This window comes from Macroventuria anomochaeta, assembly GCF_010093625.1.
Source record: "Macroventuria anomochaeta strain CBS 525.71 unplaced genomic scaffold BU25scaffold_10, whole genome shotgun sequence".
Lineage (NCBI taxonomy): Eukaryota > Fungi > Ascomycota > Dothideomycetes > Pleosporales > Didymellaceae > Macroventuria > Macroventuria anomochaeta.
The window spans coordinates 338,870-352,462 of record NW_022985371.1 but is presented as its reverse complement, the minus strand read 5'-3'; the positions used below and the strand labels follow the sequence as shown (position 1 = coordinate 352,462).

General features: G+C 52.4%; 2 protein-coding genes across 2 annotated transcripts; both read right to left on the bottom strand.

Annotated features, from left to right (window-relative positions):
* Positions 1-3,173: 3,173 nt before the first annotated feature.
* BU25DRAFT_389405 (von Willebrand and RING finger domain-containing protein) lies at positions 3,174-6,896 on the bottom strand (the record flags this gene model as incomplete). The annotated part of the gene is made up of 4 exons (XM_033704515.1): positions 3,174-4,384; positions 4,438-4,742; positions 4,795-6,448; positions 6,491-6,896. The coding sequence occupies 4 exons, from the start codon at positions 6,894-6,896 to the stop codon at positions 3,513-3,515; spliced, it is 3,237 nt and encodes a 1,078-aa protein (XP_033563513.1). The 3' UTR covers positions 3,174-3,512.
* Positions 6,897-12,085: 5,189 nt separating this feature from the next.
* On the bottom strand, positions 12,086-12,369 carry BU25DRAFT_19553 (uncharacterized protein). Its single transcript, XM_033701041.1, has one exon. The coding sequence runs from the start codon at positions 12,328-12,330 to the stop codon at positions 12,172-12,174; it is 159 nt and encodes a 52-aa protein (XP_033563512.1). The 5' UTR covers positions 12,331-12,369; the 3' UTR covers positions 12,086-12,171.
* Between the last annotated feature and the right edge of the window lie 1,224 nt (positions 12,370-13,593).

Below are 13,593 nucleotides of genomic sequence, written 5' to 3'. Positions count from 1 at the left end.
TCTCGAGTAGCAGAGAAAGCCGGCTGCAAGCCCAGATTTGTCAAATCTGTAAGAGGCAGGCGAAAAGCATCTGCGGGCTGCTTTTAATCCTACGAAGACTTACAGGACCACAACGGTTTCTGTGTTGGCTGTACGTGCTTCCTTGCCCCGAAGGCCTCCAGAGGGCTGTCATGGGAGCTGTTGCCAGACGTGCAGCCGGCTTTCCCTGCAATGTGAGAGGACGACTCGTCAGCTACCAAACCCTTTAGTAATGATTCATCCCTTCTAGCGATATCCTCATGCTGGATGCGTTGCTCGTACTCTTGCAGCGCCTCTCACGCCTTGGGCTGTTGCAGTTGTTTTTTGCCCTCACGCCACTGGAATCGCCATGTTCTTGAGAAGCTGCTGTCACCCATACTCGTCCACAGCTCCACGCACTCATCTGTTGAACATTGACCCAGACGCCGTTGCAGTCGCGCCAGGCGATCCACTTGCCCCACTTGCGGATTCAGCACCCAAGCTGGCTCCTGATCATCACCCATGCTGTCGAATGCCGAATTGCATATATGCATGCAGAGTGCACTCGCATCGAAGGCCACCTCGGCGAAAGGCCGAGTATGCAGTTTCATATACCTTATGCAGATGTGCAACCCTCAAAGCTCCAACTGATCACCACTGTACGTCGCATGTTTTAAGACGACCCCGTCCCATATGTAACGGAAATGCTGATAGGCGGCCCATAGTGCCCTGTCTGCAAGTTGCCTGTCTAAGACTTCGACTCGGACCGGCTTAGTCGAACTTCCCGAATGAGGCGAGCACGTGGGAAGAATCTGGTGTCGATCAGCGGGATGCAGCCACAGCTAAACGGTGAAGGCGACGCGGGAGGTCGTTCGTCGAAGCGGATGTTGCCGAGGGAGCGAACACCTGGCAGCAAGAACAGGCGACAGGCGTTTGCGTGTTTGAGGTAGTGATTGATCTTGACTGTGCCCCGCGCAATTGACCGCATCGCAAGCAGTCACCCGTTCGTCGATATGCACGCGGCCAGACTTGTATACCTCCAATATCGATAGTTCTTTATAAGGGGTCGCCCTTAAGCGACGTTATCACCTTTGATATAGATGGCCAGTATCGTGACTCGTGAACCCCTTGCGGCGAGGTGCAAACAACACCTTGACTAATCGCGACGCCGCACGCGAAGGATTTGTGTGAAGCGTTGCAACGGCCCACAGAGCCATGTCAGGGATGCAAATCCACAGCAGTGCCAAGCTAGAGTCATTCTAGGATAAAGCGCCGTGCCGCGGCCAGGGGAACGGGTTCGACGGTCCTGTACGGCCCACAAGGGTGAAGACTCGTGGGTTCGGGGGTGGAGGTGTCGGATGAGGTGATCGGTTTGCTGGGGGAAATAAGGCCCGATGCGAACCCGAAGACGGAGGTGATTCGGCAATTTTGATGCTTTGGTGTTGTTGTGGGTTTGCAATGGTTGTTATGTTGCGAGTTGCTCGTGCTGAGGTATCGCGAACAGCCAACTTCGAAAATGATTGGAATACCTTATTGCATCACCGCGACGTAGGTGTGCGTAGGCATTCTTTTTACCCTGCATGAGACCCAAAGCCGCTGGACTCCATCTCTTCTCGAACCTCAGCAGAGGATCAGGGTGGGCGGAAATCAAGGTGGTTGGCGTATACAGCGGTATAGTATTTTCGTACACCGTGTTCGCGCATCATTACGACTGGCTGTCTCTCAGTCTCGTCCTGTACTTAGCTGTGGCTTGTGAACCGATGGCCCGTCTCGCCTCGGAAATCCTTCGATATCCCTGTTCCACGAGCCAAGCGCCGCTTGTGTGACTGAATTGAGCAGGTTGGGACAGAACGGCCAGATCTCTGCCTCAAGCCATGGTGTAACGGTATGTCAAACGGCGAATTTGGTGTTTCACGGCGGTTCCTCAGGCAGCAGCCGGCATCTCGCTATGCTGTGAGGTCTCGACTTGTACTGTTCGATCGAACACGACTGGGTCAGGGGTTGTCATTGCGGTTGCTTTTCTATCGCCCCACCCCGAGAAGGTCCAAATGTGCAGGAAAAGCAATTGCGAGACACCAATCGCGACTTGTGAATACACTGACGAGTCGAGAATGATGCAGATGCAAGTACAGCTGTGGTGACACCGCGGATGCGCTCCGTGCCGTTAGTTGGAGAGCTGACGGCTGGTGACAGCTGTAGTTGCCGTTCCGGCAGACGGCAGGTACATACAGCGTCTCAGGCAGGTGAGGCGCGTATTAAGAGTTTCGGGAACCTCGGGCTCGATATATTGAGTAGGCCCATCAATCTGGAAATGTCGTATCTTCTGCCTGCCCGCCGAAACCAGATGCGGCATGGGTATCGTGAGGGGTTGATGTTTCAACGCCTGGTCACTGCTGTCTGCATTTTGCCGAATTGAGAGACCGTGATGCATGCGAACGGATTTGTGATGGAAGTGGGACGTGGGTGGAAGGATTGCTTTTGTCATCAATTGACGTTGGAAGAAGGCTGCAGTTGTGTTGCACAACGTCATTGTTGACGGTGCCTGTCAGCTACGGCAGGAGCGTTTCAGCCCACCACCTGTTAGACCCTTGCTTGCAAGGCACATGCCCTGATGACGGCTATGTCCGCTCTTGTGTTACCTGATCCCGTTTGCGCTTTTCGCTATCATCGCAGTATTGATTGAATTTTGCATTGCAGCTGGAAGGTGGGTGACGCGCCTAAGCTAGTGAATTGCGAGCTCGGGGATGAGCGCGCTCGTGCATACCGAAGAGCGGTCTGAAGCTCTGCGTGTTCGAAGTGTTGTCGCCAGCAGAAGCGCAAAAAGCTGCTGTGTAACCAACCTACTCAGTGTGGCCCCGTATGGAGAAGGCACAACTGAGATGGCGCGATTGCGATTTGTCGGCGATCTGAACCTTGTTGCATCTGCACTGGTGTCACAGACGCATATGCAGCTGGGTGGTAGGGGTTCCCAATGGATCATGACAGCGGTTCTTTTGCGGGTGGTCGTTGACTGTAACAGGCAGTCGCTTGAAAAGTTGGTGATCTCAGGTTTGATCTGCGCCCTCGTGTTTATCTCTGTTGCGCATTGATGTGGGTTGATGCATTCGATCTAGTGGATGATAGCAGGTCTTCTAAGCATGGTTAGAGTAAAAGTGGATGATATAGAATGTTCATGTATTTACGCGCTCAAAAGTGGCAACGCTCGTGATGTCTAAGTATAACGATGGGAGTAGAAACTATGCAAAAATGCAACTTTTGCAGGCCAAGTCCGGCAAAGGAAACGCAGACGACTGATAGTGGTATCCTTCGTAATGACAATGAAATCAAGTCAAGTCGAAGACTGAGTGAAGCAATGATTCGCCAAACCGGTCATAACCATGACCAAAGCCCAGATAGCCAATCGCCAGGGGTATAGTATCCAATAAAAAGACAAAGCAATATGGGGGATCGAGTTATGATGTAGTATGATATAACATGTACAAGAAAGTCGTAGCGCTCGAAGGAGAGAAGAGGAATTAGTTCTCTTCCATAAGAGCTTCTTGATCGCCAGACTCGCGCCATTCGCGCGAGCGGTCAGAGAGGCGCTTGACGCCCTGGACACGCTCAGCCCAAAGTGACTCTGAGGGTGACCTGAATGTGTATGCGCGCTGTGAGGAGATGACACCGATCGCCTGCAATACGGCCTTCCTCGAGTCACGGCCGAAAACTGCAGGATGGTTTATCCACTCCAAGCTGGACTCCAGCTCGGCGTCAAGGGCGTGCATAGTCCTGGCATCGATGCCTGCTGCAGGGGTAAATGGACTATTAGCGTGTGGTGAAGGTGTTCGTGGTCGAGGATCACCAGCACTGCTTTGCGTAGGCGACGAGGTTCCGGTGCTACCAGTGGTGCTGGGCGCATCGTGACGTCGCTGACCTGGAGGGGGTAGCGGGGGTAATCCTCCTTTGCCGAGCCCCTTCAAGATACTTCGGGTCTCTTTCAAAAGATGGTGTGCTCGTTCATGTTGACCGCGCGAAACTAGTGTAAGTGCTCGCGTCAACATGTCGGATGTTAACAGTTCCATGCGGCGCTGAACCACATGCGGGTGAGGAGGAATAGGTGGTGTTGGTGGGAAGGCTGTTGAGGCTTTCTTTGGGCCAGAAGGCAGCAGAGTGATGGCAAGCAATGATGGCCTTGCCAGGTGTGAAAGGGTCCCTTCTCTGAGGATGTCGCCATATGTGAGGTCAGCTTGGATCAACGGCACTTCTTCAACGCTAAGTGTGCGCGAATCATCTTGGTCCAGCGGGCCGCCCAAGGCTTCCAGTCCAGAAACGATGGTCTCCCAAGGGTCCTGCGGAAGCTGTTCCGGTGAGCCTGAGTCCGGAGCGATAGCAAGCTGCACTAAGATATCTAGTGATAATTAGCAACATGAAGTAACCTTTCAGATCTGATGCATTGCATACCTCGCTTGTCGCCGAAGCGCAAGTCGCCCAGTGCGGCTTCGGCATCTCTTCCAGTAGCTCGTTTCGTGATTTGCAATGCTCCACTGATCTTGACGAACTTGGCAGGTGAGCCCTCAGGTAGACGCAACTTCAGCCGGACGTTCTGATGCGATGTACTCTGGAGTGACCCGAGACATCCCGCCACACACTCGCGTAGCATCATCCAGTCCTTTACGTAAGTGTAGGATGCCTTAGTTCGTGTAGACAACTCGATCATAGTGTCAGGCTTGTGAGTAAGACCGAGACCAAATGAGTGAATGGAGACCCTGAGCACGGAGTTAGCCAAACGCCAATAAAAGTGTGAAATATGGTACTTACTTTGCAGCCTCGGCGCGAGATATCACGAAGTCAACGCTCTCAGCATCTGAGGTGGATGAATCGCTAATAAGCAGAATGCTTGAAAGAGGGTTGCTCGACTTTCGTTGCATCAGGAGATCCATGGCTACATTGGCACCGTCCACTACATCAGCACGGAGACTCTTCTGGCCTACAGGTCGAATCGAGTCGAGGACTTTAGGCCAGTCTCTCCATGCTTTGCCGGTCATGCTAACAATGGGGACGCCGCCTCCACTTGAGCCAAATGTTACGAGTCCCATGCGATCACGCTCACCAAGGTTGTGAACGAGGAACCTGAGGGTGTCTCGCAACAGATTGATCTTCAAGCCCTGCATCGATGATGAGACAGGAATCACGACGACAACGTCGATGGGTACATGAATCGAGCCAGACAAGCGTGGTTCCGGGGGACTAGCACGAGAGCTAGTGTATTCGGTGGGAGCAGTCATTGTCGATCGAGCGGCGCCATATGAGGAGTTCACAGATGAGACACGCTTCGGTCTTCGGTAGTCGTCTTCTTCCGTTCCAGAGAGGTCCTGGTCGTAGTCTGGCATGCCTCTGCTCATAGGGAAGTCCAAACGAATATCCATCAGGGCTCGTCGCCATAGCTCCAGCTGGCTTCTGTCCGGGAACTGTAGGTGGAAAGAGGGCAGCTCCGCCACTGACAAGCTCAGGGTGAGGATAAAGTCATCAGGCGAGTGTTCGACTTGGCTGAGGTGCCTTTTGATCAAGATGGAGCCCTTTAGTGTGCACTTTGTCTTCTTCGACCTGGATGCCTTTGAGTCATCCCACTGGGGCTGAGCAGTAACCTTCTTCTCTTTTACACAAATCAGCATCTCAGAAAAGAGGTAGCATTCGAGCTCCTGCCATGACTGTCTGTCCTTGCCAACACGAATCTGACCGTGCAGGCGCAGCTTGCCGAAGCGTGAGAAGTCGAGACCATGCCAATTGTCGACACGAGAGTGCAAATCCTCGGTAATTTCATCTAGGACTTCTTCGGGCTCGTATGGTGTGTCAAAGTCGTAAGCGGCATGCCTGCTGCGTGCTGGTGATTTGGAGCGGCCAAACGAGCTCCCGGTTGCGCTTGCTATCGAAGGCAGGGGCGGTGCACCTCGCACGTCTTCAGGATCAGGCCGCCATTTCCCCTCCACCACCTCGACCGTCACCAAACACGTCAAACTTTGTTGCTGCCGCGACCTGCTGAGTGTTGGAAATTCGCTTCGAACTGTTACTGTCGGCGCCGGGATTGGGTTCTTCAAAAGTCCACGTGGGCTGCTAAGGCTTGTTTCCATCGACTGCACATCGTAGTCGTGTCGCCGACCATCCTGCGCCGCCACGTAATCATGTGAAGAGGCGACACCCGTTGCACCGCTATCGCTCCGTAGATGTTGGCGCGACATGGAGCCGCCGCGGTCAGAGCTGCGCTCACGACTATGGCTACTGTCCTGTTGACGCGTGTGGTATGAGGGTGCGAAACGAGCTGAAGCATCGCTGCCATTGCGAGAACGACCTTGTGTCTGACCACTGACGGAGTGTATCGTCGATTGGTTATCCCATGGCGTCGGTGTGGGCTGGTTGCTCCTCTGGCTGCCATTCTGCGGCGGCGCTTCGGTTTGGACTGATCGAACTATCTTCTCTGTTATTGTTGTCAGCATACCTCAGCAACATCACCAACGACGACACATACCGAGGTCAATGTTGCCTCCTCGACTGGTGTCAAGCCCAAGCGTAGCGTTGCATGTTGGACACTCCTTGGCTTCGAATTCGCGGATGTATTCGTAGAAGCAAGCTTCGTGGGACACATGCCCACACGACAGCTGCAGTATGCGTTCGCCTCGCAGCGTGTGCTCCAGCGCCTCTTCACACACAGCACAGTCGTTGCCTATGAAGGTCCGCTCTCGTCTGGTACGCGACCTTTCGATGTCGAGCACAGCCGCCATGCCTCTGGCACTGTGTAACGGTACCTGGTTGTCGATGCTGACGTTCTTTCGTTGCGCGTGTGACAAGAAGGGCTTCGCAGTGGCGGTGGACGAGGTATTGTTGGAGCTGCGCGAGCCAGGACGCAATCCTCCTAGGAAAGTCATGAGCGGCCTGAGCTCCCAGACAAGGTCTCAATGGTTCAGGGAGCAGGTACCGTCGCTGTGATCTGCAGGGGATCTGAAATTGACAACCTTCTTCTTGTTCTTCTTTTGGTGCTTGTGGCCCACCAGACCAAGTTCCAGCAGGTTTGCTTCAATGATGTCGTGTTTCTGGTGGTGGTGCGGGACACTTTGACGTCTAGAGCCAGATAAAGAAGCATGAAAACCGTTCGACATGGAAGAATCCCGGTCCGGGGCAAATGGCTTGTCTTTTGGTCGCTTCAAAGTCGTTTCAGCATCAATAGAGCACACGGAGGATCGCTGCGCAGAGCCCGCAGGCCAGGTGGGACCTTTAGGTTAAAAGCAGGTACCGGCTCGTTCTGCAACTTGCCGGGGTGGTGCGGACCGACACGATTCGAGTGAGGGAACCAGGGTTTGCGATGGAACTCAACTGCGCGATTGCAGCGATGTGCTTCACCGACGTCAAAATGCAGAGGAAGAGATGCGTGTGGGGACGGGTGGGATTGGCTTGCTCTGGTTATATCTTCCGCCTGCAACTGCGACCAAGGTGGGCTGCAGCTACTGCGTTTGCCAGGAAGCCTAGCAGAGAACGGCATGGCTGCAGGCATCATGCTGCACTGTTTCGGCGCCCTGTTATGGCACGACGGCGCCGACGCCCATGCAGCAAGGTAGTTAGTCGGAGCACAGGACAGCAGTAAATAGGGAGTAATGGCGACAAGGTGCAGCTGCGCCACACGCGCTCTCATTGGCTGCAATGATACGCTCGACTCGGTTCGGGCGTTGGACACCCAGAGTGGCGGGACGGCCGTTCCCTTGCAAATCGCAGGCTGGCATCGGGACCCAGCTCGCTCGCTGTTTGACGAAAACTCTGGGGCTGGGGAGAGTTAGGAGAGACTCAACGGTCACGAAAAGGAGCCAAACGAGCACGACTGTTGTCTTTCGACCTGATGCCCGGCACAACTTCCATGACTAGACATTGGCACTCTAATGGACGCGAGCAGCATGCACCCACGGCCGCTAGAAGCTGCTACCGCCCTTCCATCCACCAGACGATTCAACGACGGACTTGTTGCAGCCCTCATTTGTGCCCTTCTCACGCCGCGGCCCAATGTCTGCCCTTTGCAATGTGTCGAGTCAGTCTTCCGGACATAAAGTTCGGGACCGACTGGTGCACTGCAGAGATTGCACAGGACCAACTCTCAAATACCTCTGCCGGAACTGCATGCAGCTCTCACGAATCAACTGGAGCAGGTTGTTCTGTGCCTCTGGAGTAATGTGAAGCGACGTTCACGCGAGCGCGTGCTCTGCAGCAGGACGATCCTCGACAAAAGACTAGCCTATCCAAACCTTATTTCTTCAAAGGGTAATGGACCGAGTTCACACGCAGGCATGCCCTTCTACCGACACACAAGTAACCCTGAAGAAAAGCAGTTTCCTGCCTGGGTTTGTTGAACTCGGTACAGCTGTTCAAGCTGCTAATTCGCGCATATGTTTTGCACTCAGACACTTGAAAAATACGTTGTTGCATTGCCACTCGCCAGGCTCCTCGGCCCATGCGGGAATTTGCGCAATCGACGCACATGGCAGCCACGCGGTTGCATGAAGCATGGCAAAAATGCTGACGACTTGATGGGGCTGGGACAACTTGGATCTTCGGCACTCAACGATCATCCCGATTCCTGTCGATGATCTCGAGATCTGCAACCGCTGGAAGATTCCGGTCACTGTATAGGGTTCTCGTACTCTTACGCCAGGTATCCCGACTTACACAACTTCGTCCTTCATGCAAAGAGGCATTGCTCCTGAGGACACCCAACGGTCATTGGCCACAGGCTTTCCTTCAGCTTGCACTGCACACGATGAATCCTTCCCATTCGACCTGGCTCATCGCAGCTACAAGTCTAGGAGAATGGATTATGCTTCCGGCAGTCCATATCCGTCGTCACATAAGACTTGGACCTTGGTCAACAACGTCTGGTACTCGTTGGCTTGTTCAAGGTCGCGCCTTGCACAAACGTGCAGCCACGTGTGTTACAGATGTCGCGGTGGGTCTGGACGTAGACGGGGAAGAATCCCTCACTAATATTCGAACAAGATCCCCCATTCTGTGTTTCGGATCTCGGGATCAACCTTGGAGCAACGTTGAATTCTGGATGCTCCATCGGGCTTCACGAACCCTGATTTGCGGGTGGATGCGAGCATCACGTCCCTTCTTCTCCACATACCGAAATGCCCTCGTGTGTCAATCTTGTCGACTTGCTGTTACGCGTCTCGAGTTACATGTGCAACTATTCTCCAATTCTTCGACGTCGCAGACGTTAGTGGATAGGCTCCGGTGCTCTGCCTGAATTGCGCTACCGCGTTCGCTGGTGGGGCCCTCGACTACTCTCAAAATGCTACTATGTTTGGACCTCTCCTTTTTGTATGACTTACGGATGTCAACCGACAGCGTAACGGACACAGACGCTCTGCGAGACTTGCTCCGAAAACATTCCGCTTCGTCTTCTTGGCCAAATCTCGTTCCTAGTGAAGAGAATTGGCATTCTTAGTGGCTCATTGCAACACCGCAAGATATCCAAAAGCCTTGTCTTACGAAACAAACGGCAACTCTCGATCGGACTTCGCAACTAGCGTTTCAACGTCTTGATATACCCGTGGCGCAAATACAGTGTTACGGCTGTGTCTTGATAGCATTACTGGCGGTTGTCGTTCTGCCTTGGTTCGCTCTCATCTAGTGCAGCCACGCGAAACCGCCATTTGACACCGTCAAAGCACGAGAAGTTTCCATGCCAACACCGCACAGTGACGTGACCTTTGAGGATATTTCCGTTTAGTAGCCCAGCGGGTTCTCCACTCCTTCTCGAAAGACCCTATCGAAAAATCTCCTAGGGCACGCTCATTACATCGTCCACTCTCATGCCCAAGTGACGTAACGAGCAAAACCGCAGGTGAGAGTGCTGCAAAAAGGGGTAGCTTGTTGTATTGAGCAATGTGCAACACTAGCCAAGAACTACGACACCAAGCTTCCTTCGCTACCTGCATTTACCCGCAGCTCTTCTACCGAGTACCAAACAGCGTATGGCGATCGCTTCTACATCTGCGGTCTTGTTCCGGCAGGCCAAGAAGTCTGAACTCAGAGGAGTGTGACTTCCTCCACAGGTCACGTCGGAGGCTGCGCCGCTCCTGTCACCACGACCTGACACATGAAACACTTGGAGATGGTGTCAAGAGGTGTGTCAAAATAGCTCGGCAACTGCTTGTGCCAGAAGCCTTGGACCGGACCAAACACCACAGAATACGGGCGTATCGACTTGACTATGTTGATCGACTGACAGGAACACCCTCGGTTCATCATTCTACATCTGCCGAAAAGCCCGTCAAAGCCACACAGTCATGACTTTGACCACCGGTCCGATCTCTCAAGCACACCTTTCTTGCGACGATGTGCACCAACTTGCGGTGTGACCTCGTTTTCACAGGCACCATTCCTGCACAAGCCGGCACTCATATGCGCGTGCACTACTGGACCTGCATGCAGCATTTAGCACGCCACAACCACTTCCCTAGAGAACGGTGTCCGCCGCCGTGAGTTGTAATTGCCATATCAGAACGTTAGCCTACAGCGCATTTTGCAAGAAGTAGTGTAGCCCAACGACGATCTGCGAACGATGCGTTTCTCCATGCCCCGGATTGCAAGGCTACTAAAAGGAGATATCTTACCCGCGGTCTGGTGGTTCAGATCAGCATCGATCTCCCATCGGCACCTGGCGAAAGTGACATGCCGTGAACGCCTTCCCTGCGACCATCTGCGACCGTCTCCGCGCCAAAACAAAAGTTTCCTGAAATGGTCTGGAAAACGTGGTAAACTACGGTCTTGGTGTTCCGGTCCCAATGAAGAACGATCTGCCCCTCCTGTAAGCCTCTCACGTGGCACAATGCAGGCGCATACATGAAGCACCATCGACTCGTTTCTGCATGTCCGACCCCAAGACCGCACATCCGTCTATGGGCTCCCTTCGCCACTACGGCTTAACTCCACTGTCTCGGATCAAAGATTCTTAGGGTTTGACTCCAATACAGCGGAAATGTCGACTGCAGACGACCTGATCGTGCCACCGGTTATATGCAAGGTCGCTATGCGCCCGCTGAAGATAGACCATATTGATTCTGTACATTTTGTACGCAAATGTATACATGATCAACATCTCATTGCGCCCTGGGGAGTTCTATCCACCGAATGAGCCGCTCGATGTCGGAGGTAGGGCGGAAGGTTCCATTTCATGCAGTTGCTAGTGTTCGGATAGAGGCTGCTTGCCGAGTTCCGATCACGAGTCGAATGCTACACCATGCTCAGGATGGTACGTGTACGTCAAGACCAGAGCTGTCAGATTATCTCATCCTTTCTTCTCAGCATGACGCATGTTTTCTTCATTTGCCTGTGGGCCTTCATTTTATGGACAAAAAGATATGAGAACAAAGTCACCTGTTTCTAAAGCCTATGTGTACTGAACGTTCATATATTGGAGAGATAGCACATTTGCATACAATGTTGCTTCAGAGTCGGGTCTGTGCAGAAGCGAAGGGATGAGTGAGTGAATATCTGCACACTACCTGAAGCCTCATAAGATCTTACAAGTCTACAACGGATCTTGCAATCAGTGCATAACAGTATTTGATAGCCTATAGACCTCCGGAGGCTCGCCTTGGGCGTGGTAGCAGCTAGCTTTTCTACAATGCAAGAACCGTGTTCAGGATACAGTGCAAAATATAAGTGGTTTGCCATGTTCCATTACACCAAAAATTGCCAGTGGAATCTTTCAGTCATGGTAAAACTACCACAGACGCTTGTTTGTTAAACGTGTATTGTAATATCGAGGTGGCTAACAACAGTCCGTAATGACAAACAGTTGGGTTCGACACACGTTGCTATCAGTGCTGTTCTTCCAACTTCCCTTTCAGTGTTTCTTCCGAGTCTACTCTAAATCCAGGTAGCTTGGTATTCAGCATCTTCGGCGAGAGCACTGGCAGCACCCGTTGCAACAAGAAGCATTGCAGTATCCGCGCGCCCAGCAATAAGTGAAGCAACGACAGCTCGGTCAGTCAGCTTGGAATATTGTACTGGTTTGATGAGAGGAAGGGTGACTTAAGGTCGGAGCTTCTGGTCATGAGGTTCACGGACAAAGAGGATGTCTGCGTGAAAGTATAACGTATGTGCCCATGAGCGTACACCTAAATCCTCCGTTATCCACAGGCTCGGCCATCACATCTTGTTCGCTAGCAGTCCGTTGCAGTGTCTACCAGCGGCCCGTTGCAGTGTTTGCCAACGGCCCGCTGCACTGATAGTCCAGCTCATTCGGTTAGTTCGGTTTGCTTCACTGCTATCCCCTTCTACCATATAGTCCCGATCGATCCTCGCCATAGCAATACAGACCAATCAATACTCTCAACCCTTCCACACATCTCGAGCAAGCTTGGGGCTAACGTCGATGGGGAGGTTTGGGTCGAATTGATAATCAAGTCAGTATCGGTAGATTGATCACACGAACCAAGAGGGGAGTGCTTACAACCTGCAGATCGCTCACTCCACCCGAAATACAGGTTATGGTGTCATTGGCGTGTTCGACACTGGTAGCGTTGAATTTGGTGTCGTATACGACAAGCTCCTTTGCGGGAACTGCGAGACTGAGCGCAAGAACAGTGATAATAGAAAAGAGCTTCATACTGAAGTTGACGAAAAACTTGGTCGGTAGTCTGGTTGAGATTGTTCAATTCTGCAGCAGTATCAATAATTGGTGATACCCAAGTAACTGGCGGATTGGATTGCTCTTTATACACCAGGATGAGTCGACTGAATAATGATCCAATCTGCAGAAGCCATCTACATGGCTGGATCAGACTAATGTACCTCATCACATTCTTCGCTTTCACCGCGACTGTACAACAAACTTGATCCTCGCCCATCTAGGTGCTTTCGTCGTACGCTCATGCAAGGTAGTGGTGTATATACACTGCCAATAGAATCTTTGCATTTCACATGGAGGTGAAGTAGCATAACACTAAAACGTTCCCTGTGTAGAATCATGAATCAGTTGTATTCGGCGATGTTCATAGCTGAAATTCAGATGGAGGTACGTGTAGCGATGGTGGAGATACCGGCAGTTGAAAGACACCAGGCCATTTGAGGGTGCCTTTGCAATGACAACGAAACTTGCCTGCAAGGGACATGTCCTGAGACATGGCGCGAACAGTACGCTTCGCCGGGAACACCTCACGATGCTCCACGTTCTGGTTCCCCCCATCCTGGTCTCCCCACTATTGTTCTCGCTGACGTTGCTGCTTCTGCACCATCTTCCATGATTCTGTTGCTCGAATGATGCTGCTTGCTACCCACAACTCACCATGCTCCTTCTGTCAGTAACAACACCCTTCCCTTCCTCTTGCTCACGTACGGCATGTCACACAATCCTGCTTCGCTGAAGCGACATATGGTTGGCGGTAGCTATTTGAGAGTCTGTGTAATGTGGGTAATTTCAGAACTACAATCCGTTCCTTTACTTCCTGAATGGTCTATCTACTACCTTGGGTATCATATCGTGCACCTGAAATGTATAAACGCCTTTGTACCAATATCGAACCCAATGCGCCCACAACCAAGCAAACGTGCCCGAATTACGCCGCCTGT

Coding starts and splice junctions, on each gene's coding strand:
- BU25DRAFT_19553 (XM_033701041.1), bottom strand. CDS start 12,330: ATGGCGAGGATCGATCGGGACTATATGGTAGAAGGGGATAGCAGTGAA.